The 21085-nt window shown below is 43.0% G+C and overlaps 2 protein-coding genes across 6 annotated transcripts in view; one reads left to right on the top strand and one right to left on the bottom strand.

Moving 5' to 3' along the window:
- Nucleotides 1-21085, bottom strand: part of LOC140714162 (zinc finger CCCH domain-containing protein 10-like) — a 134448-nt gene that overhangs the window by 8352 nt on the left and 105011 nt on the right. For 3 of the 5 annotated variants that reach the window (XM_073025012.1, XM_073025014.1, XM_073025016.1), the window contains exon 2: nt 399-657. The gene's annotated coding sequence lies outside the window, so the exon portion shown is untranslated. Of the gene's footprint in view, nt 1-398; nt 659-21085 lie in introns of those variants that run through there. The other 2 variants (XM_073025017.1, XM_073025013.1) reach the window with 2 other exon arrangements.
- Nucleotides 2914-20851, top strand: commd4 (COMM domain containing 4). The gene is made up of 8 exons (XM_073025011.1): nt 2914-3079; nt 7240-7311; nt 8480-8545; nt 9744-9783; nt 11084-11203; nt 13340-13420; nt 13584-13760; nt 18536-20851. Exons 1-8 carry the CDS (start codon nt 3077-3079, stop codon nt 18574-18576), a joined length of 600 nt encoding a protein of 199 aa, XP_072881112.1. The 5' UTR covers nt 2914-3076; the 3' UTR covers nt 18577-20851.

Genomic DNA, 21085 nt, shown 5'->3' with positions numbered 1-21085 from the left:
CCCACCACCATACTGCCGATTCCATTCCTAACATCCACATGTGCCCTTCTCCCCTTCCCACCCACCCCTTCCTCTCCACTCACCCAATCCCCTATCCTTTTTTCTCCTAAACCATGTCCAGCCCTCTCCCTCCCCCACCCACCTCCTTTCCCATCCCTCTTCCTCCTCCCCTACCCACCCACCTCCTTTCCCATCCCTCTTCCTCCTCCCCTACCCACCCACCCACCTCCTTTCCCATCCCTCTTCCTCCTCCCCTACCCACCCACCCACCTCCTTTCCCATCCCTCTTCCTCCTCCCCTACCTACCCACCCACCTCCTTTCCCATCCCTCTTCCTCCTCCCCTACCCACCTCCTTTCCCATCCCTCTTCCTGCTCCCCTCCGCATCTCCCGCCACACCTGCCCGGCTCCGACCTCCGATCGCTGCCAGGCCCGGGGGTTTCCGGACAACCAAACCTCGACCCCGCCGCTGAGCCCGTTGTATCGGCGCCACCTCCGCCCGCCGGTCCCGGTCCCTTCCACCGTGCCGATCTGGCAACCCCGAGTCCTCCAGCGACGAAGAGCCGACAACGGTCCTCCGAATCAAGAACGAACGTGCAGGGCCGCTCGATGCCAAAGAGCGCTCACGTGGTCCTCCCAGCCAAGCTGAACCTAGAGCCTGCTGGGAAGTCAACGCAAGAAACTCTGCAGATGCTGGAATGTTTCGAGTAACGTACAAACTCTACAAGTCAGACAAGGAGAATAAACAGTCAACGTTTTGGGCTGAGACCCTTCATCAATACTTTGTTGTATCAAAACACTTTTAGTGTGTATGGAAAGTCACTGCTTGAAAAGGTTCACGACAAAAATTCACTTCGAAAAAGAATCTTTTTTTTTAAAGAATATTTTAATGCCAGTGGGAGAAAACAGGAATTGAGATTAATTACATATGCAAGCACAATCCCTTTCATGAACTTTCTCTATTAACAGTTTAGTAATCTGATTGGTTTAAGCATTTCTGGAGCAATCGGGGTTCTTTGAAAGTCTGTGAAGAGCCTTAAAAACAAAGATCCTTATACCCCAACCCAACTGGCTGACCAGCATCTGCAGATTTTCCCTTGTTTGTGACTGGGGGTTGACTTCTTAGAGGCGTATGAGATCATGAAGGACAATTTTAGAGGTGTATGAGGTCATGAGGGACAATGGTATGTGGTGGAGCCAGTCTTTTTCCCAGGCAAAGGGAATCAAAAACTATAGGGCATAGGCTTGAGTTGAGGGGGAAAGATTTAAGAGGGACCTGAGGAGCACCATCTTCATCCTTCAGTTGTGGGTATAAGGAATGAGCTTGCCAAAGGGAGTAGTAGAGGAGGGTCCGTTCGTTCGTATGTGCCTGGGCGATCTTAGTCTTTCCATGACCATGATTGTTCTTGGCAAATTTTTCTACAGAAGTGCTTTGCCATTGCTGCCTTCTGGGCAGTGTCTTTACATGACAGATGACCCCAGCCTTTATCAAAAGACTTCAGAGATTGTCTGCCTGGTGTCAGTGGTCACATAACCAGGACTTGTGATATAGACCAGCTGCTCATAGAACCATCCACCTGCTCCCATGACCCTGATCATTGGGGGGGGGGGGAGAAGAGGAGTGGCTAAGCAGGTACTACACCTTGCCCAAGGCTAGCAGAAGGAAGGAGCGCCTTACACCTCCTTTGGTAGCGGCATATCTCCACTCTGCCATCATATTTATTTATTGAGGTACATCACAGAATAGGCTCTTCCACCCTTCGAGGTGCACTGGCCATTAATCCCCCACATTAATCCTAGCCTAATCACAGGACAATCTACAATGTTCAATTAACCTACCAATTGGATACACCTTTGGACTGTGGGAGGAGACTGGAGTAGCCATAGGACACGCACGTGGTCACAGGGAGAATGTACAAATTTCTTATGGGCAGCGGTGGTAATTAAACCCTGTTCACCTGTACTGTAGAGCATTGTGCTAACCACCACACTACCATGCCACCCTAATACTTAAACAGCATTTGGATGGGTACATGGAGAGAAAGGGTTTAGAGCAGCAGCTCCCAACATTTCTTTTAATGCCATGGACCAACACCATTAAGCAAGAGGTCCATGGAACCCAGGTTGGGAACCCCCGATTTAGAGGGTCAAATACAAGCAAATGGTCAGGTTGGCATCAACAAGTTGAGCCAAAGTCTGTGTTACCCTAAGATTCTATGACTAAAACAGACAGAAAATTCAAAGTTTAAAAAAGAATCTGTTGGAGGAACTCACTTATGTGGGGAAAACTTGTCAACATTTCAGGTTGAAATCCTGCATCAGGACAAAGAGTGGAGAGGCCGTGGATTCAGAGTTAACCATCAGTTTTGATGAAGGGCCTTCAGCCTTGAAACATTACCTGTTTCTCATTCCACAACTGCATCCTGTTTCTGATATTTTCTGTTTTTAGTCTTCGGAGAGAAATATTTTTCTCCATAAATATACAGTGACCCCAATGTTTCCGGCATTGCCATTTTATACAGATTTCAGTTAGAACAATTGAGTTGAATTTACAAAATCGGGAAAGACTGCAGGTGCAGGAATCTGGAACAATCTTAAATGGCTGAAGGTGAAATTCAGATTAGTTTATTGTCATATACACCAGGGCTAAATTAAATTTCTTACTTGTGTAAAGCTCACAAGGTTAAAAGAGAAAATGGTAATACTGGGGATCAGGTATATTGTAGAGATTTAAATTGACAGTGCAGAGAAGTTGTCTGGATTCTTCCAGAAATCTAAATATGCTGAAGTTTCTCCGAGACCAATAAATCCTGACTGATTTGATGATCTATTAATTGTAATTGCAAACTGGCCCCTGTGATGCAGAGCCTGCGCACGGACAGAGGGGGCCTCGCTGACAAACTCCGGGAGGCGCTGCCGCTTGGCCAGCCGCTCGGCCGGTGACGAACTCCCGGAGTTGCTGCCGCTCGGCCGGACCCGGGGAAGCTTATGGTCGGCCAGTCGGTCTCCGGGCGACTGTCAGCTGCCTGGCGCGGCGGTCGGTGCAGGCGCGGCCCCCGGTCATCGTTACCGTCACCATGGTGAGTGGAGTGGGGACTATAGAGACCCGGCCTCCGCCACCCTCATCCTCCTCCCCCTCCTCCCTCGTTAACACATTTCCCCCTCTCCTTACCTCTACCCACACTTCCCCTCTCCCGCTCCCTACTGTTCCTCCTCCAACCCCCCCTCACCCTCTCTCCCTCCTCCCTCGTTAACATATTTCCCCCTCTCCTTACCTCTACCCACACTTCCTCTCTCCCGCTGCCTACTGTTCCTCCTCCAACCCCCACTCCCCTCACTCTCCCCGTCTCCCCTCCCCATCCCCCTCTCGCCACCCTCCCCACCCCACCGCGTCTCCCCTCTCGCCACCCTCCCCACCCCACCCCGTCTCCCCTCTCTCCCCCCTCCCCACCCCACCCCGTCTCCCCTCTCTCCCCCCTCCCCATCCCTCTCACTCTCGTACCTCCCACTCCCTCATCCCTCCAATCCCCTTCCTCATACCCCTCCCTGTTTTGGCCCTTCCCTGCTCTCCCTCTTTTCGTGTCCCCTCTCTCCCCACACCTCTCACCATCCCCCCCCCCCCTTCCATGTGTATGTGAGACTGTATCACATATGGTTTCAAATCACCCTGTACTAAGTACAATATTGCTTAAGTGTGTGTCGCAATTCCTGCTAATCTTGCCCTTTTAAAGTTATGGTGAATATTAACTCCTCTAACTTGGTGCAAATTTAGATTTAAACAAGAGGAGTGACTTGCTGGTCCAAATTGCCGGTAGTTTAAGGTGCTGCTCTATTTTCTCTTATGAGAAGGTCACATAAAAAAACCTCTTGTTATTATATGTGAAGTCGAATGTTGCATTTGCTACAGTGACATTTGTAAATTTAACCATGTTCAGGTTATATAGCAAGTTAGTAATTAGCGAAAAGCTTTGGTCTGTGACCAGCTAGAGAAGTCAGTCAGCAGACACAGACACTGTAGCCTGTATTATGCCACTTGATACAATGGCCAATGTACCTCACATACACGTCACTAAAATGACAACTACCCCCTCGTATGAGGGGCAAATAATTTTTTCCCACTGCAGGAGAGTATAGAGAAAATGGTTTAGGTGTATGGTGAGGAAAAATTTGAAGGGGATGTGAGGGACAAGTTTTCTCACAGGTGATGGTTATCTAGCCGAGGAGATGGTAGATAGTTTAAGTTTTAATAGGTACAGGCCCTCCTGGGCTATGAATGCCCCACTTGTACATACAATCAAGCTTCATAGATAACACACACAAAATGCTGGTGGAACACAGGAGGCCAGGCAGCATCTATAAGGAGAAGCACTGTTGATGTTTCGGGCCGAGACCCTTTGTCAGGACGGATTGTTATTCAAACGAGCCAGGCTTGAAACAAAACTGTTTACCTGTAACTGTCCCGCATTAATCAGACACTGTTACAGTATCTCTTCAGAGCAAAGGTTTCCTGCTCTACCGCAGGAAGCCATGTAAGAGAGTGGCTTGGGAAATAGGCAGTCACTTCTATTCGTTGATGTGCCATGATACTTCCAGCCCATCAGAACTATCAGACCATGGGATATCCTGATGATGAAGGTGTGGGCTAGATCAAAGTGGCGGGGTCGAATGACACTGATTCTTCAGTAACGAGAAAGAAACGGGAGAGGAATAGTTTTGATACGTCATGATATTGTACTGTTCTAACTGGGTGGTGGGGGAGATTATAAATAAATTTTCATGTCAGTTGTCTCCCATCAACACCTTTCATTGTAATACTGTGAGGATATGGTTACTGCATCAAGTGATTTTGTATATTTTTTGAGCTCACTTCATGAGATTAAAGGGATTAACTTTTTGTTGTTGTGTACATCAGTGCATAGTGACGTGCGTTGCTTTTGCATCAACGATCAACACAGTCCGCGGATTTTGCTGGGGGCTGACCACAAGTGTCACCATGCTTTCTGGTGCCACTGTAGCATGCTCACAACTCAGTAACTGCAATCTGTACGTGTTTGGTAAGTGGGAGGAAACAGGAGCACCCAGAGGAAACCCACACGGTCACGGGGCGAATGTACAAATTGTAGAGCTGTGTGAATCGAACCCCAATTGGTGATCTCCGGTGCTGTAAAGCGATGGCGATATCACTACAACCGTGCCACACCTCCATACAGACAGAACCTGTTTCCTGCACTCGGAATAGAAAGGTGCAGAGGGATTTGGTCTTAATGCAGGTAAATTGGATTGGTGTAGATAGGCATCATGTTTGACATGGGCAACGTGAACCAAAAGAGCATGTTTCTGTGCCTGTATGTGTCTATGATTTTATCTATTCCAGATGCGTCTCATAATTTATTTGGGTGGCACGGTAACGTAGTGGTTAGTGCAATTGTTTTACAGCGCCAGCAATCACTTATAAGTATTTGATTCCTACTCCTGTCTAAAAGGAAGTTGTATGTTTTACAAGTGACCTCTGGCTGGTCCAGTTTCCTCCCACAGTCCAAAGATGTACGGATTAGGGTTAGTGAGTTGTGGACATGCTACGTTGGCGCAGGAAGCCTGGTGACACTCGCAGTCTGCCCCCCCCCCCCCCAACACAATCCTTGGACTTTGTTGCTCATTGTCTCAAAATTATGCATTTCACTGCATGTTTCAGTGTTCATGTCTACAGTTTCCTCTCATGTCGTCTCTTATACTTTTCACCCTCTCAGCCTCCTTCACTCTGTCTCCAGATGTCATGGGGGAGCCTGACCCCCAACTTAAGCCTGAAAGCACAGTCTAGGCTGCCACTTCAGTGTGATCCCCAGGCAGGTGAAATCGCCACTTATAGTCTCTGGGATCCTGTCGTCAAACTAACCTATAATTCTTCAGAAGCAAGAAACAGTGAATAATTTCAGGATTTTCTGAGGAAAAAACAAGTGATTATATTTGAAAGAAGGAAATAAATAAGAAATTTTCCTACTGACTTGGGTACCCTGACTTTTGGCCAACTTGGTGCCTGAATGAATTCTTATGACCCAACCATTTGTTGTCTGATACACTACTGTTATGGAACCTGGTATTTTAATGTCAGATTCGATTAGTCAAGTGTGATTTGCCTTCCCATTGGTCAAAGTCGCTGATCTTGTCTTATTCCTGTCAGTTAATTTGCTTGACTCTTTTTCTATCATTGTTATGCCAATTTAAGAAGTTGTCATTGATGTTTTCTGCTCATGTGTTGGTTGTGGGTCACAGTGTCAAGGCCACTTGCAATGCCCAGTCCATCTTGTGTTAGGATCAAGCCTCACTTTGCGAAGTATATGGCTGTGGAGAAGGAAGTTATAATACACAGCAAACCCTTTTGCATAAGGGGATCTGTCCAGCACCTTTCACTGTGTTCAGTTACAGAAAAAGTGGTATCAGACTCACACGGCACGTGGCGCCTTCAGCCCACCGTCAGTCAGGCACACGGCACGTGGCGCCTTCAGCCCGCCGTCTGTCAGGCACAGGGCATGCTGTACCTTCAACCAACCATCTGTGCCAACCATCAATCGTCTCATTTTTCCCTATTTCAAGTCCTTTTGAGATATTTAGTAGGCTTTATAGTCTAGGTGATGACACTGTGATAGGGATAGAAGTGTCTGCACATTTGTCTAATGGAAAGGATATCCTCTCATATCCCCTCCAAAAAGAGAAATATATGCAGGCCGGTAGATTAATTGGCAACTGTAAAATTGCTTCTCATACACAAAGGGAAGTTTAGATTTGTGATGAGTTAATGGGAAAGCTGGGAGAATAAAAATAAAGGAATTGCATTTGGATTAGTGTAAATGGGTGATATATGGCTGGCACAAACTCAATGGGCTGAAGGGCTTGCTTCTGTGCTGTACCTCTTTATGATTCTGTCCATAACTTCTTTCTGGGGGGCTTAACTACAATAATTCCAAGTTTGCTGATGACATGAAACTAAATGTGTGGTGTTGAAGATGCAAAATAGCTTCAAGAGGATACAGACAACTGTGGTGAGTGGATAACAACATAACTGGGTTGATGTAAATGGATGATTGTTCGACACTATGGACCCAGTCAGGCAAAAGTTTGTTTTCCTATTGTACCTCTGTGACTCTGTAACTGTATTTCAAATTAACCCTTTTGGTTTTCATTTATAACGATACTGTATTCTACAGGATGAGGTATTCACTGTGGGTTTTGTTCTTCTTTACAGAGGTTTCGTTTTTGTGGTGATCTGGACTGTCCTGACTGGGTTCTGGCAGAGATCAGCACCTTGGCAAAAGTAGTTGAGTATCTAACCCTCTGGATAGCTGAGTGTGGCAGTGTTTTCTAACCAAGCGGTTGTGCCCAGGGAAGTAGTTTTTGCATTAATACATGTTCCAAAGTTATCAAGAAGGAATTCATTGCTAAAAGGATTGAATTTAAGAGCAGGGAGCTTATGCTGCAACTGTACAGGGTACCAGTGAAACTGCATCTGGATACTGCATGCAGTTCTGGTCTCCTTACTTGAATGATATCCTGGGTTTGGAAGTGATACAGAGAAGGTTCAACAGTTGATTCCAAAGATGAGGGTTTAGCCTATGAGGAGAAATCAAGTTGCCTGGGACTATAGTTGCTGGAATTCAGAAGACTGAGAGGGGATCTTATAGAAACATAAAATTATGAAAGGGATGAATAAGATGCAGGCAGGGAAGTTGTTTCCACTGGTAAGTAAAACAAGAACTATTTAAGTGAGATGAGAACTAGACCAAATGGGAGAGTCCAGGACCCATCTAGAACTGAGATGAGGAGGGATTTCTTTAGCCAGAGGGTGGTTAATCTGTAGAATGTATTGGCATGGATGGCTTTGGAGCCAGGTCACTGGGTATATTTAAAGTGGAGGTTGGTAGGTTCATGGTTTGTAAGGGCATTAAAGGTTATGGGGGAGAAGGCTTTCTATAGGGAGTTTGCACACTCTCCCTCCAGCGGCTTCCTCCCACGTTTCAAATACAGTTAAGCTGGTAGGTTAATAGACCACTCTAAATAACACTGGGTTGTTGAGAGATAGAATGGGGGGGGGGGGGAATTGTTGAGAATGTGGGGAGAATAGAAAGGAAACAAGGATTAAGGTAGAATTTGTGGAATTGGGTGGTTAGTGGGTTGTGGACTGAAGTGCCTGTTGCCATATAGCATGTCCCTTTAATTCTTTGACCCTGTATAAACCAAGTGTATAAAAAGCTACCACACGATCCGTTCAAGCTTAACATATCACAGAGATTAAACTAATTCAAGTGTGCAATGTGCATCACGATTCCACCAGTAATAGTACTGGGAATATTGTTTTGCTGGTATTTAATGGTCCAATTTGTTTTGTTTCAGAGGTTTCACATTCAAGGTGGAATGGGCAATCTGTGCTTGAGGTGAAAATAAGAATGAATTGCAATCCTTTAATGCTATTGCTTTTATGCTTGTAGTCATCCGTGAAGATAAAGTTGCTCTGTGTCCAGGTACTGAAAGATCTACTGGGAGAAGGAATTGATGTGAGGACTCTTTATAAAACTATTATTGCGTGACCTGTGTAATGAAGGGTTAAAAGGGGGAGGGTGCTTCAGCAATCAGCCACATACTGAGGAAAGTTTCCTTTCCATTTGTAATTCTTTTCTGGCTTTTATTTTAAGGGAGGAGCTATCATTCATGGTTTATGAAGCTTGTTCCAACACCCTCTTTATGAGGATGCTGCCAGGACTTGAGAGAATAAGTTATAGAGAGGGGTTGAGCAGGTTGGGACTTTATTCATTGGAGCGTAGGAGAATGAGGCATTGTTCTTGTAGAGGTGCCTAAAGTCATGAGGGCAACAATGGGGTGAATACACACTGCCTTTAGGGAATGGGAATCCAGAACTAGAGGACAGTGTAGGACAGAGATGTACCTGTAATAGGAACATGAGGGGAAACATTTTCACCCCGTATATGGAATGAGCTGCTCGGGGAAGTGGTTGAAACAGGTACATTAACAATATTTAAAAGAAACTTCTACAGGTACATGATTGGGAAGGGTTTAGAGGGAAGTGGGCCAAAAGTGGCCAAATAAGACTAACGTTGAAAGGAGCCTTGGTTGGCATGGAGCATTTAGGTAGAAAGACCAGTTTCTCTGCCGAATGACTCTATGACCTACTGGTTTGTTATATTCAACCATTTCATTGGTGTATTCAAATCCTGCCACTCCAAAGCAGACTCATTTTGTGGAAGCTCGGACACCAATAGGACAAAAATACTTTTATAACTTAGGTACGTGTTCTAGAGCGTTCTTATGAAACTTATCCAAATTTTCTAGAGTGTATGTGCCTACTGTAAAATGTTCTAGAGCACACCTTATTATCTGTAAATGTTCTTAGAGTTACAAATGTGAATCTGTAGAGACAGTTTTGTTGTCAGGTTGGAATATTACAGAATAATAAGGAAAATCAATCCAGTAATATATGTAAAATAACATCCCACTGTGTTTCATTCACTTTTTTGTCTACGGTAAACTTGGGCAATGTTTACATTGTATCTGACCCACCATCTGGCAGTGGTAGTGGTGAAGATGTCAGTTTGTATGTGGTTAAATACAATGAGCATGGAATTTATTTATTTTCACTAAACAGACGGGAGTTTTGGAAATGCTTCACATCGAGTACATATTAAATTTGGAGTTGTCACTTCAATAATTTATTCCCTGTTACCTCTCTCATTTCAGTATGAGAAAATTACAAAACTAACCGCAGATGCCAAGTTTGGTAAGTCCTTCTGTTCAAGTATTGATTAGCTTTGTAATGCTATAAGCATCTAAATTGAAAATAGTTAGTATTGGTTTGTTATTGTCACATGTTCCCAGATACAGTGAAAAGCTTGTCTTGCATACTGTTCATATAAATCGTTACACAGTGCATTGAGCAACAGTAAGGTAATACAATAGCAATGTAGAATAAACTGCAAAAGCTACCAAACAAAGTGCAGTATAGCTAAACGATAAAGTGCAAGATCATAATGAGGTAGACTGTGAGGCCGTGAGTCTATCTTATTGTACAAGAGGTTCATTTAAAAGTCTGACATCTGAGGATAGAAGCTGTCTTTGAGCCTGGTGGTACCTGCTGTCAGGCTTTTCCCAAAGGGAGATGGGTAAATAGAGAACAAACTGTAATGTTCTTTTTCTTGGCCTTCCAAAGCAATCTATTAACAAACTTCAACTTATTCAGAACTTAATTTTAAAGCTCTCAATGATCTGACACCAGAGTACATCACAGAATCGCTTTTGTTTTATGATCCTGTTCGAGCTCTCTGGTCTTCTTCCGCCAGTCTCTTAAATTTAAACAATCTCCCTCAAAAGATATTTGGCAGGTCGGTTTTTTTGAACAATGCTCCCAAAGTGTTGAATTCAATACCTAAAACTATAACGGATGCAGACTCAGTTGACAGTTTTAAACAGCAGCTGAAATCTTATTTACTTTAACCTTGCTTTTAACTTTTTATTTTCATGTTTGCACTTTATCCCATTGTAAAGTACTTTGAACTACATGGTCTATATGAAAAGCACTCAAAAATAAGTTATTTGTAGCTGGGGTCTTTGATAATGCTAGCTGCTTTACTGATACAATAAGAAGTATAGACAAAATTCCATAAAAGGGGAGGCTGACTCCTGTAATGTGCTGAGCTGTGTCCACAACTTTCTGCAGTTTCTTGCAGTCACGTACAGAGTAGTGGCCGTACCAAACTGTTAGCATCCAGACAGAACATTTTCTGAGATGCTGGAGATATTTGGGTCAGGCCAGACCTGAGGTGGGAAGTACAGTCAGTGATACATCACAAAAAGGGTATTGACCTAAAATCACTTGTTTGCCACAGGTGCTGCCTGGCCCACTGAGTTTTGACAGCATGTTTTGTACTTGCTGTAGAGTTGGAAACACTAATTTTATTACTATGTTCTGAATTCCCAGTTACTTTGCTCTGCATGTTTTTGTAGCAATATGTGTCTTTCAAAGGACGTTTGGTACTACATCTGGCTGCCAAAAATAATGCTGCTTCATTTTTGAATTTTAGACTCGAGCGATATTAAAGCCACAATTGCAGTGCTAAATTTTGTTTTATCAAGTGCTGCAAAATATGGAGTTAACGGAGAGTCATTGTCAAGTGAATTACAACAACTTGGACTGCCAAAAGGTATGAATTCTCGCGCCTGTAGCATTAACATGTTTATGAAACTTTATTGAATAGATCATCCCAACTTTCAAATGCACATACATATGGCTGAGCAAACATTTGGAAGACTGGATTGGTGGACTTGCCGATGGCTACAGAGCTGCAGGCGTCCACTGTTGAGTGGGAGCTCTGTCTTCTGATCTGCAAACTGTTTGGGTTGTGAACAGTTCACAGGAACAGAACCCTGTCGTAACCTGGGGAGGACTTGTTATAAACCTGAAGCTAGTAGGTCTGCAGATCTCACTGTCAGATGGAGTAGTTGAGATGAACTACACTCGGTGGCTACTTTTTATTAATCACAGGAGTGTGCCTAATAATGTGGCCACAGGAGTGGAACCCAGTGTGATCTTCTGCTGCTGTATACCATCCATTTTAAGGTTTGACATGCTGTGCATTCAGAGATGTTCTTCTACATGCCTCTGTTGCAACGTGTGGTTATTTGAGTTACTGTTGCCCTCCTATCAGCTCGAACCAGTCTGGCCATTCTCCTCTGACCTCTCATTAACACGCCGTTTCTGCCCACAGAACTGCCACTCGCTGGATGAATTTGCTTTTTTTTTGCAGCATTCTCTGTAAACTCTGGAGACTCTTGTGTGTGAAAATCCCAGGAGATCCGCTGTTTCTGAGATAGTCAAGCTTCCCCGTCTGACACCAACAATCATTCAAAGATCACATTTCTACCCCATTCTGATGTTTGGTCTGAACAACAACTAAACCTCTTGACCATGTCTGCCTGATTTTATGCATTGAGTTGTTTTATGATTGGCTGATTAGATATTTGCAATAATGAGCAAGTGGACAGAATGTACCTCATAAAGTGGTCAATGAGTATACATGGATGTATTAATGAGGAGCTACATTAATACATGTAGAAGGTGCTAATATTCTGAACATGGCCTACCCATTAAACAGTTGGAAAAAACTCTCTCTAAGCTATGTGTCCCTGCTCTTGTGCTTTAAAACCTGATAAATGACATTTCAGATATTCAAATTATTAAAAACTAATAGCAAAACTACTTTTTAACAAAATGATAATGAATACACTTAATATATTTTAAGTAGAGGCAGATACATTAAGGATATTTAAGAAGCTGTTAGATCAGCACATGGAGGATAGAAAAATGGAGGGCTATGCAGGAAGAAAGGGTTAGGTTAATCTCAGAGTTGGCACAACATAGGCCAAAGGGCTTGTACTAACCATATAACAATTACAGCACGGAAACAGGCCACCTCGTCCCTTCTAGTCCATGCCAAATGCTTACTCTCACATGCTCTAGTACTGTGCTCTAGTTTTCTACGTTCGATGTTCTTAAGCATCCTTCTCCAGCAAAGCTATTCCTCTCCACTGAAATTTCCTTATATCTCAGGTGTAACCTAGAATAGCTGCTAAAGAATTGGAGCAAATTCATGCTCTGCTGAGTTGAACATCCAGAGTAGAACAGCATACTACATTCTGTAAATTAGGTTTTGGTCATAAGTTGGCAGATTAGGCAACATATGTAGAATGAGAACCAGGTAGTTTTTCAAATCAAGAACAAGAGTCAAAGGAGCTCACTGAGTCAGTGCTAACAATCAAATCACCCACATTGTAATCCTACATGAATCCCATCTTATTCTCCCCATATTCTCATCAACTGACCTCAGATTTACCACTTACTTGCACACTAGGACAAGTTTACACAGGCCAGTCAACCTACTAACCAGCACATCTTTGGGATATAGAAGGAAACAAGAGCACTTGGAGGAAACCCACACTCTCCTGGGGAGAACGTGCAAAGCTCATACAGGCAGCACCTGGTCTCTGGTGCCGTAGAGACAGTGGCACTGCTAAGATCTTGTATCAGAACTTGACCTTTGTTACAGATTTCTAACAGGTCCACTAATGATAATTCAGCTGTCCCACAGATCTGTTCAGCTATGATATCAGTATAATTTTAAATTCTGTGTCAGTATGACCAGATTAAAACTAAATGCATATTGGGAGTGTTTTGGGTGAGTTAGATTGCTTACTTTGAATCGTTGCAGGATTTGTTGTAGCCTTTTAATACAGAACTGGGTCAAAAATCCACTAACTAAATTTCCCATTTAACATTTCAGAACATGCTGTGGCACTTTGTAAATCTTATGAAGACAAACACACTGTCCTTCAGGATAAACTAAAGGAGAGTAGTTTACGGTGTAAGTAGCACTACCTTCTCCTAAGGTTTTGTGTTAAAGATATTAATTTGGAGTTTATGCTTTGTGATTGTTGTAAAAAAAAAACAGGAGATATGAAGACTTTTCTTTTTGTTTTAAAAAAAAATCAAGCATTGAAATCCTAAGTACTAATCTTTTTGTGCAGTAAATAAACTAGACTCGGTGTCATGGAGAGTGGACTACACACTAAGCTCCAGTGAGATGAAAGAGGTAAACGAACCAATTGTTCACCTGAAAATTAATGTTAAGAATGTAGACACGGATGCTGTGGAGCCAACGGTTGTTTCGGTGTCAGCTGACAAGTTCAGAGTCTTACTAACAGGTAGGTTAAACTGGTAACTGAGGGGGGGATATCAGTAATTTGACTGGGCACATTTTCATTCTATGTATATATTTTTTTTTAAATGTGATTAGATTCAACCAGCATTTCTAACAAATGAGCCTACTGTGCAACTCCTGCCTTGAGCCTAAGATTGATTCTTAAGTTGTTTCAAGTTATAGAACATAGAATAGTACAGCACATGACAGGCCCTCCGGCCCACAATGTTGTGCCGACCCTCAAACCCTGCCTCCCATATAACCCCCCACCTTAAATTCCTCCATATACCTGTCTAGTAGTCTCGTAAACTTCACTAGTATATCTGCCTCCACCACTGACTCAGGCAGTGCATTCCACACACCAACCACTCTCTGAGTAAAAAACCTTCCTCTAATATCCCCCTTGAACTTCCCACCCCTTACCTTAAAGCCATGTCCTCTTGTATTGAGCAGTGGTGCCCTGGGGAAGAGGCGCTGGCTATCCACTCTATTCCGCTTAATATCTTGTACACCTCTATTATGTCTCCTCTCATCCTCCTTCTCTCCAAAGAGTAAAGCCCTAGCTCCCTTAATCTCTGATCATAATCCATACTCTCTAAACCAGGCAGCATCCTGGTAGATCTCCTCTGTACCCTTTCCAATGCTTCCACATCCTTCCTATAGTGAGGCGACCAGAATTGGACACAGTGCTCCAAGTGTGGCCTAACCAGAGTTTTATAGAGCTGCATCATTACATTGAGACTCTTAAACGCCATCCCTCAACTTATGAAAGTTAATTTTAAAAATTCGTGATCTTGGGTTCAAATATCTCCATGGCCTTGCTGACAATGTCTTTAACTCTCTGCAAATCCAGTTGAAAACTGCACAGTCCTCAAACTGACCTTTGGGCATGGAATTAGGGGAGCCAGAAGGGACCATGAGAAGGCCTTGGCAAACAGGATTAAGGAAAACCCCAAGGCATTCTACAAGTATGTGAAGAGCAAGAGGATAAGACATGAGAGAATAGGACCAATCAAGTGTGACAGTGGAAAAGTGTGTATGGACCCGGAGCAGGTAGCAGAGGTTCTTAATGAATACTTTGGTTCAGTATTCAGTACAGAAAAGGACCTTGGCGATTATAGGGATGACTGACGGTGGGCTGTAAAGCTTGAGCATTTAGACATTAAGAAAGAGGATGTGCTGGAGCTTGTGGAAAGTTTAAGTTGGATAAGTCACCGGGACCAGACGAGATGTATCCCAGGCTACTGTGGGAGGCGAGGGAGGAGATTACAGAACCTGTGGCAATGATCTTTGCATCATCAATGGGGATGGGAGATGTTCCAGAGGATTGGAGGTTGCAGATGTTGTTCAAGAAAGGGAGTAGAGATAGCCCAGGAAATTATAGACCAATGAGTCTTACTTCAGTGGTTGTTAACTTGATGGGAAAGATCCTGAGAGACAGGATTTATGAACATTTGGAGAGGCATAATATGATTAAGAATAGTCAACATGGCTTTGTAAAAGGCAGGTTGTGTTTTATGAGCCTGATTGAATTTTTTTGTGGATGTGACTAAACACATTGACTAAGGTAGAGCTGTAGATGTAGTATATAGTTATTTGATAAGGTACCCCATGCAAGGCATATTGAGAAAATATGAAGGCATGGGATCCAAGGAGACCTTGCATTGTGGATTCAGAACTGGCTGCCCACAGAAGGCAAAGAGTGGTTGTAGACGGGTCATATTCTGCATTGAGGTCAGTGACCAGTGGTTTGCCTCGGGATCTGTTGTGGGACCCCTTCTCTTCATGATTTTTATAAATGACCTGGATGAGGAAGTGGAGGAATGGGTTAGTAAATTTGCTGATGACACAAAGGTTGGGGGTGTTGTGGATAGTATGGAGGGCTGTCAGAGGTTACAGTGGGACATCGATAGGATGCAAAACTGGGCTGAGAAGTGGCAGATGGAGTTCAACCCAGGTAAGTGTAAAGTGGTTCATTTTGGCAGAATATAGTATTAATGGTAAGACTCTTGGCAGTGTGGAGGATCAGAGGGATCTTGGGGTCCGAGTCCATAGGACTCGCAAAGCTGCTGCGCAGGTTGACTGTGTAGTTAAGAAGGCATACGGTGTATTGGCCTTCATCAACCGTGTGATTGAGTTCAAGAGCCGAGAGGTAATGTTACAGCTTTATAGGACCCTGGTCTGACTTCACTTCGAGTACTGTGCTCAGTTCTGGTCACCTCACTACAGGAAGGATGTGCAAACTTTAGAAAGGGTTTTACAAGATATTTATAAGGATGTTGCCTGGATTGGGGAGCATGCCTTATGAGATAAGGTTGAGTGAACTTGGCCTTTTCTCCTTGGAGCGATGGAGGATGAGAGGTGACTTGATAGAGGCGTATAAGATGATGAGAGGCATTGATCAAATGGATAGCCAGAGGCTTTTTCCCAGGGCTGAATTGGCCAACACGAGAGGGCACAGGTTTAAGGAGCTTGGAAGTAGGTACAGAGAAGATTTTGGGGTAAGTTTTCTTTTTACAGAGTGGTGAATGCGTGGAATGGGCTGCCGCTGACGGTGGTGGAGGGAGAGACGATAGGGTCTTTTAAGAAAATCTTGGATAGGTACATGGAGCTTAGAAAAAGAGAGGGCTATGGGTGACCCTGGGTAATTTCTAAAGTAAGTACATGTTCAGCACAGCAATGTGGGCCAAAGGGCCTGTATTGTACTGTAGGATTTCTGTTTTTTCTATACCCTATTTCTTCATAATGCAATGAATACCAATGCCAACTAACCTCTGCTTCAAAGACAGCTTCTACCCCGCTGTTAGGACTCTTGAATGGACTTTGTGTAACTTTAAAGATGGACTCTTGACCTTATAACTTCATCATGGCCATTGCACCTTATTGTCTACCTGCACTGCACTTTCTCTAACTACCACAATATTCAGCATTCTGGCATTGATTTTCTCTTGTACTACCTTGATAGATTTATTTTCAAAATCATCTCCGTGGATGGCGAGCATAACTAACCTTTTTTCTGTATCTTAGTATACATGACAATCTATATTTATTGATTGAGATGCAGCACAGAGTGTGCCCTTCGAGCTGTGCCACCATTTAACTCTAACTCCAGCAGCTCTGGCGGACTGAACCACGGGACAATTTACAATGCCCAATTAACCTACAAACCAGTTCATGAGAGGAAACTCTCACCGTCACGGGGAAGACGTACAAACTCCTTACAGGCAGTGGTGGGTATTGAGCCCGAGTCGCTGATATTCTAAAGTTTTGTACTAGCCTCTACTTTATTGTGCCACCCTCTTGGTACAGTAGCGTAGCAATTTAGCATAATGCCATTACAGTGCCAGTGACCCTGGGTTCAATTCGGCTATTGGCTGTATGGAGTTTGTACATTCTCCCTGTGACCACATGGGTCTCCTCTCACATTCCAAAGAGCAACGGGTTAGTAGGTTAATTGTTCATGTGATAATTGGAGGGTATAGACTTGCTGGGCCATAATGGCTTGTTACTGTGCTGTATCTCAAAATAAAATCAGACTAATTACCTATGCTCTGGAGTTCACTTTTCTCCCCTTTGCAATCTCTTGTACCCTGTTGTTAGCTCCTTTCATGTTGCTCCCTCAAACCTAACTCCTAGCAATGCTTTATGTAACCTGCCCTAATGACAACTTTGATTACCTGAAAAGACGTTACAACGTTAAAGACCCCAAATAATTGCAGTTAGAAATGAAATGCTAAGTGAATAAAACTACAGATTCTGAAACAGAATCTCAAAAAACACGGCCAACCTGGCAGCATCTGTGGAAAGGCAAACTAGATAATGTTTCAGGTCAAAGTGAAGATTAGCTTTATTTGTCATATTTGCATTGAAGCATCAAAACATGCAGTGAAATGCTTCCATGATTAACACAGTCCAAGGATCTGCTGGGAACAGCCTACAGATGTCGCTGTGCTTCTAGCACCAATGTAGCAAGCCCACAAATTACTAACTCTAATCTGTATGTTTTTGGAATGTGGGACGACTTGGCCAGTTCCCCAAGGCTTTGCTTTAAGCCCAGCTGACATGATGTTGGTGTTATTTATTTAGCAGCTCTTCAAGGCATCTTCATTGTGGGATTGATGGAATTATAGAGCCCTGCTGCACAGAAAGGCCATTCAGTACATCTAGCCTTTGCCAGCCTGGTTTTCTGCCTTGTCCCATCTGTCCACACCCAGACCATATCACACCACTCTCATCCATGGACCTATCCAAACTTCTCTTAAATATTACCATTGAACCTGCTTCCACCATTTCTGCTGGCATGATGTTCCACCTTATGAATGAAGACGTTCCCCCACAGGTTCCCCTTAAAAAAATTTCACCTTCCATCCTATATAACCTCTAGTTCTAGTCTCACCCAGCCTGACAGAAAAAAGCTTGCATGCATTCATCCTAACTACACCTCTCATCATTTTTGCATACCTCTAAGATCTCCCCTAATTCTCCTGTGCTCCAGGGAATAAAGTCTTAATTTAGTCAACCTATCTCTGTAACTCAAGTCCTCGAGTCTCAGCAAAACGCTGGTAAATGGGCTGAAGTTTGTATCTATGAGAATGAAGCAACTAGAAATTGTGAAAAGTTTTCCATCTCAATAATTGATGTCCGAGGAATTGGGCCAATGGGAACGAGCTCTTAGTTTAATGCTATGCTCCACACTAAGCCATTTGACTTTTGGGTGTATTGTTTTTGCGTAGATCCCACCCTGATAATGGCTCATTGCTGCTCTTATTTCTCTCTCAGAACTCAAGCAAGCACAAGCACTGATGAATGCCTTGAACTAAATGATGTGGTGCAACTGTGTTCAGCTTTGCCCAAAGCTGTGACCTTGCTGGATTGACTGGAGATTGAAAAGAAAGCGAGTCTTGATGCATTTTATTAATAAAGACATAGTGACTTATTGCTCCCTATAGAAAAGGTTGCTTGGGTTGTAAATCCCAGAAGACTTGATCATTCCATTTAAGCACTTATGCAAACAATGCAGAAATATGTTTGTAAGTTCAGAGAATTAGAACGTGACTTTATATCTTAACAGTGCACTTTCTAGAGATTTATTTGTGTCTGATGTATTAGTTTTTAGCCTTGCTGTGAGAATACAACTGAGCTACCCTAGGTTGATATTGCTGTAAGGCTGATTGGGTCCTATTCAAAGGTTAAGTCTTCTGATCTCTGAAGTCAGATTTGTACAGGATTCTTTAGGAGGCTACTGCATATTGAAACATTGATTGTTCCTGTAGGTTTTGCTTTAAGGCCAGCTGACATAACCTGGGTAGTCAGCTTTGTAGCAGCTCTTCAAGGCACCTGATCGTGCATCTTCATTGTGGGATACCTCAGGACAAGGTTTGCACCTATAAAAATGAAGCAGCTAGAAATTGGGAAAAACATTCCATTTCCATATGGAATTGGGACAATGGGAATGAACTCCTTGTTTAATGCTCTGCTCCATGTTAACCTACACAACTTTTGGTTTCCCATCATTGCCAACAGCTAATCCATTAATTAACAAACTTGTCATTTGGCTAAATATCTATGATCAGATTTTTGTTTGCCACACAAGAAGCTGACCCCAATTGGATCATGAGACCTTTCAATTTGTCCTTCCAGCCACTGATCTCTTGGGTGTGTGTAGTTAATTGAGGAAGACATCAGCTTGTCTCCAGAAGTGTTTGAGAGGAAAACTGCCAAAACATTTTTTGTCAACTTAATAAAATGATAACTTCAAGAGGCTGTGTGTTGTCAAGGAGCCAGTGGGGTTCTCTAACTTTTTCCCAATGCTGCCCTGGCGTTACCTGAGTAAAGGAACTTTGAAATGGACCTATGTGATCAATCTTGAGAAACCATTACCAAAGTAGGTCTGATTGCTTCAGTATCCTACAGGAGACCATTATATAAAGTAAAGCAATTGAATAATTGTGATTTCCCTTTATCAGAGCTGTGCTTTGGTGTTATGTGTTATCATGATGGTTTTTGAACTCTGACTCGGAAACATAAAACTGGTGATGTTTAGCTCTGTCCAGAACCAGTTTTGTATAGACTGCAGAGCCGCTTGGATAGAAATAGGCTACTTACTCTCTTGTGGTTTAGCATCTGATGGGCTGGGATATCCAGGCAGACTACAGCAAGCTTTGCTCTTCAGCAGCTTGCACTGTGGTAGCTGAATGAATGTTTGACTTGGACACTGGCTGCCCAGAATATTCAGGTGTACTCACTGATCCCTTTACTTGAGCACAAAAAAATCACCAGAATCTTTCTCCGAAATGAAGCAGGATCTCTCTGCCATCATTTTATGATTCTGTGGATTAACTAAGGTTTCTCAGATTTGAAAACTTTCCAAAAGTGTAAAAACATTTATTAGCTTATTTCCAAATGCAAAGTCCAACACTTGATCATAGATTGTGGGCTGAATTGTAAACCGAGCACACAGAATGATAGTTCAGCCCTTTCTTTTGAGTTTAATTTGAAATAATTGGGTTAGCAACATCTAAAATACTTGTGCTAGCCTGGGGGAGGCAGGAGCCTAGGCTACAAATTTCAGGAACATGGCAACAGGTGTATTGAGTTTTATATCTGTCGGACATCAAACATCCTGAACTTTGCCAACGAAGTTTAAAAAGAGAATGTCCATTCCAAATCAAGATACAGGCTGTAAGGGGTTTGTTTACATGTGTTAAATAAAGTTGCAAAAGAAAGCTCAAAAGAAATTTAACTTTGAATATGTTGTTTACTTTGTGATATTTATCAATGTATTTTGCAGAAACTCAGTGAAATGAGTGATATTGTATCTTAATGAGCAACTGTATCATGCAGTATTGTAATTGGTAGCATTTTATCCAGTTTCCCAACTAGTGTAATCACATGGTTGAGCACAGTTGAAGATTTGTTGTGTCCTGCAATCTACCAGCAGGTTTATGCTATGTACAGATTTGTTCTTCAGGTCTTCAGCACAAATGCTGAGGAATTGTTTTTGCTGCCTAACTGAGATTCAGGTTAAGAACTGTGCAGCTAATTAATGGCAGCATGTAAATAAATTGTGAAAGTAAAGTTTTAATTTTGTCGGAACTGGGGTTAATTGTGTTAGGTTTCTTTGATTGCTGTAAAACCTCGAGTTTAGTCATAATCCCCTGGATGGTAACTTCACCGCATTAGCTCTTCAGCCAAGCACGTACACCAAATATCTGAACGTGTGATTCCTCAGATACTGAGCTGGAATACTGCTGCAACCACACATCACCACACAGTAAAGATAACCTGTCTCACAGTGATCTCAGCAAGTTATAACAATGGCTTTAACAC

This window comes from Hemitrygon akajei, chromosome 21, assembly GCF_048418815.1.
Source record: "Hemitrygon akajei chromosome 21, sHemAka1.3, whole genome shotgun sequence".
NCBI lineage: Eukaryota > Metazoa > Chordata > Chondrichthyes > Myliobatiformes > Dasyatidae > Hemitrygon > Hemitrygon akajei.
Note: the sequence above shows the minus strand (reverse complement) of the source record. Positions and strands in the feature narration are given on the sequence as shown.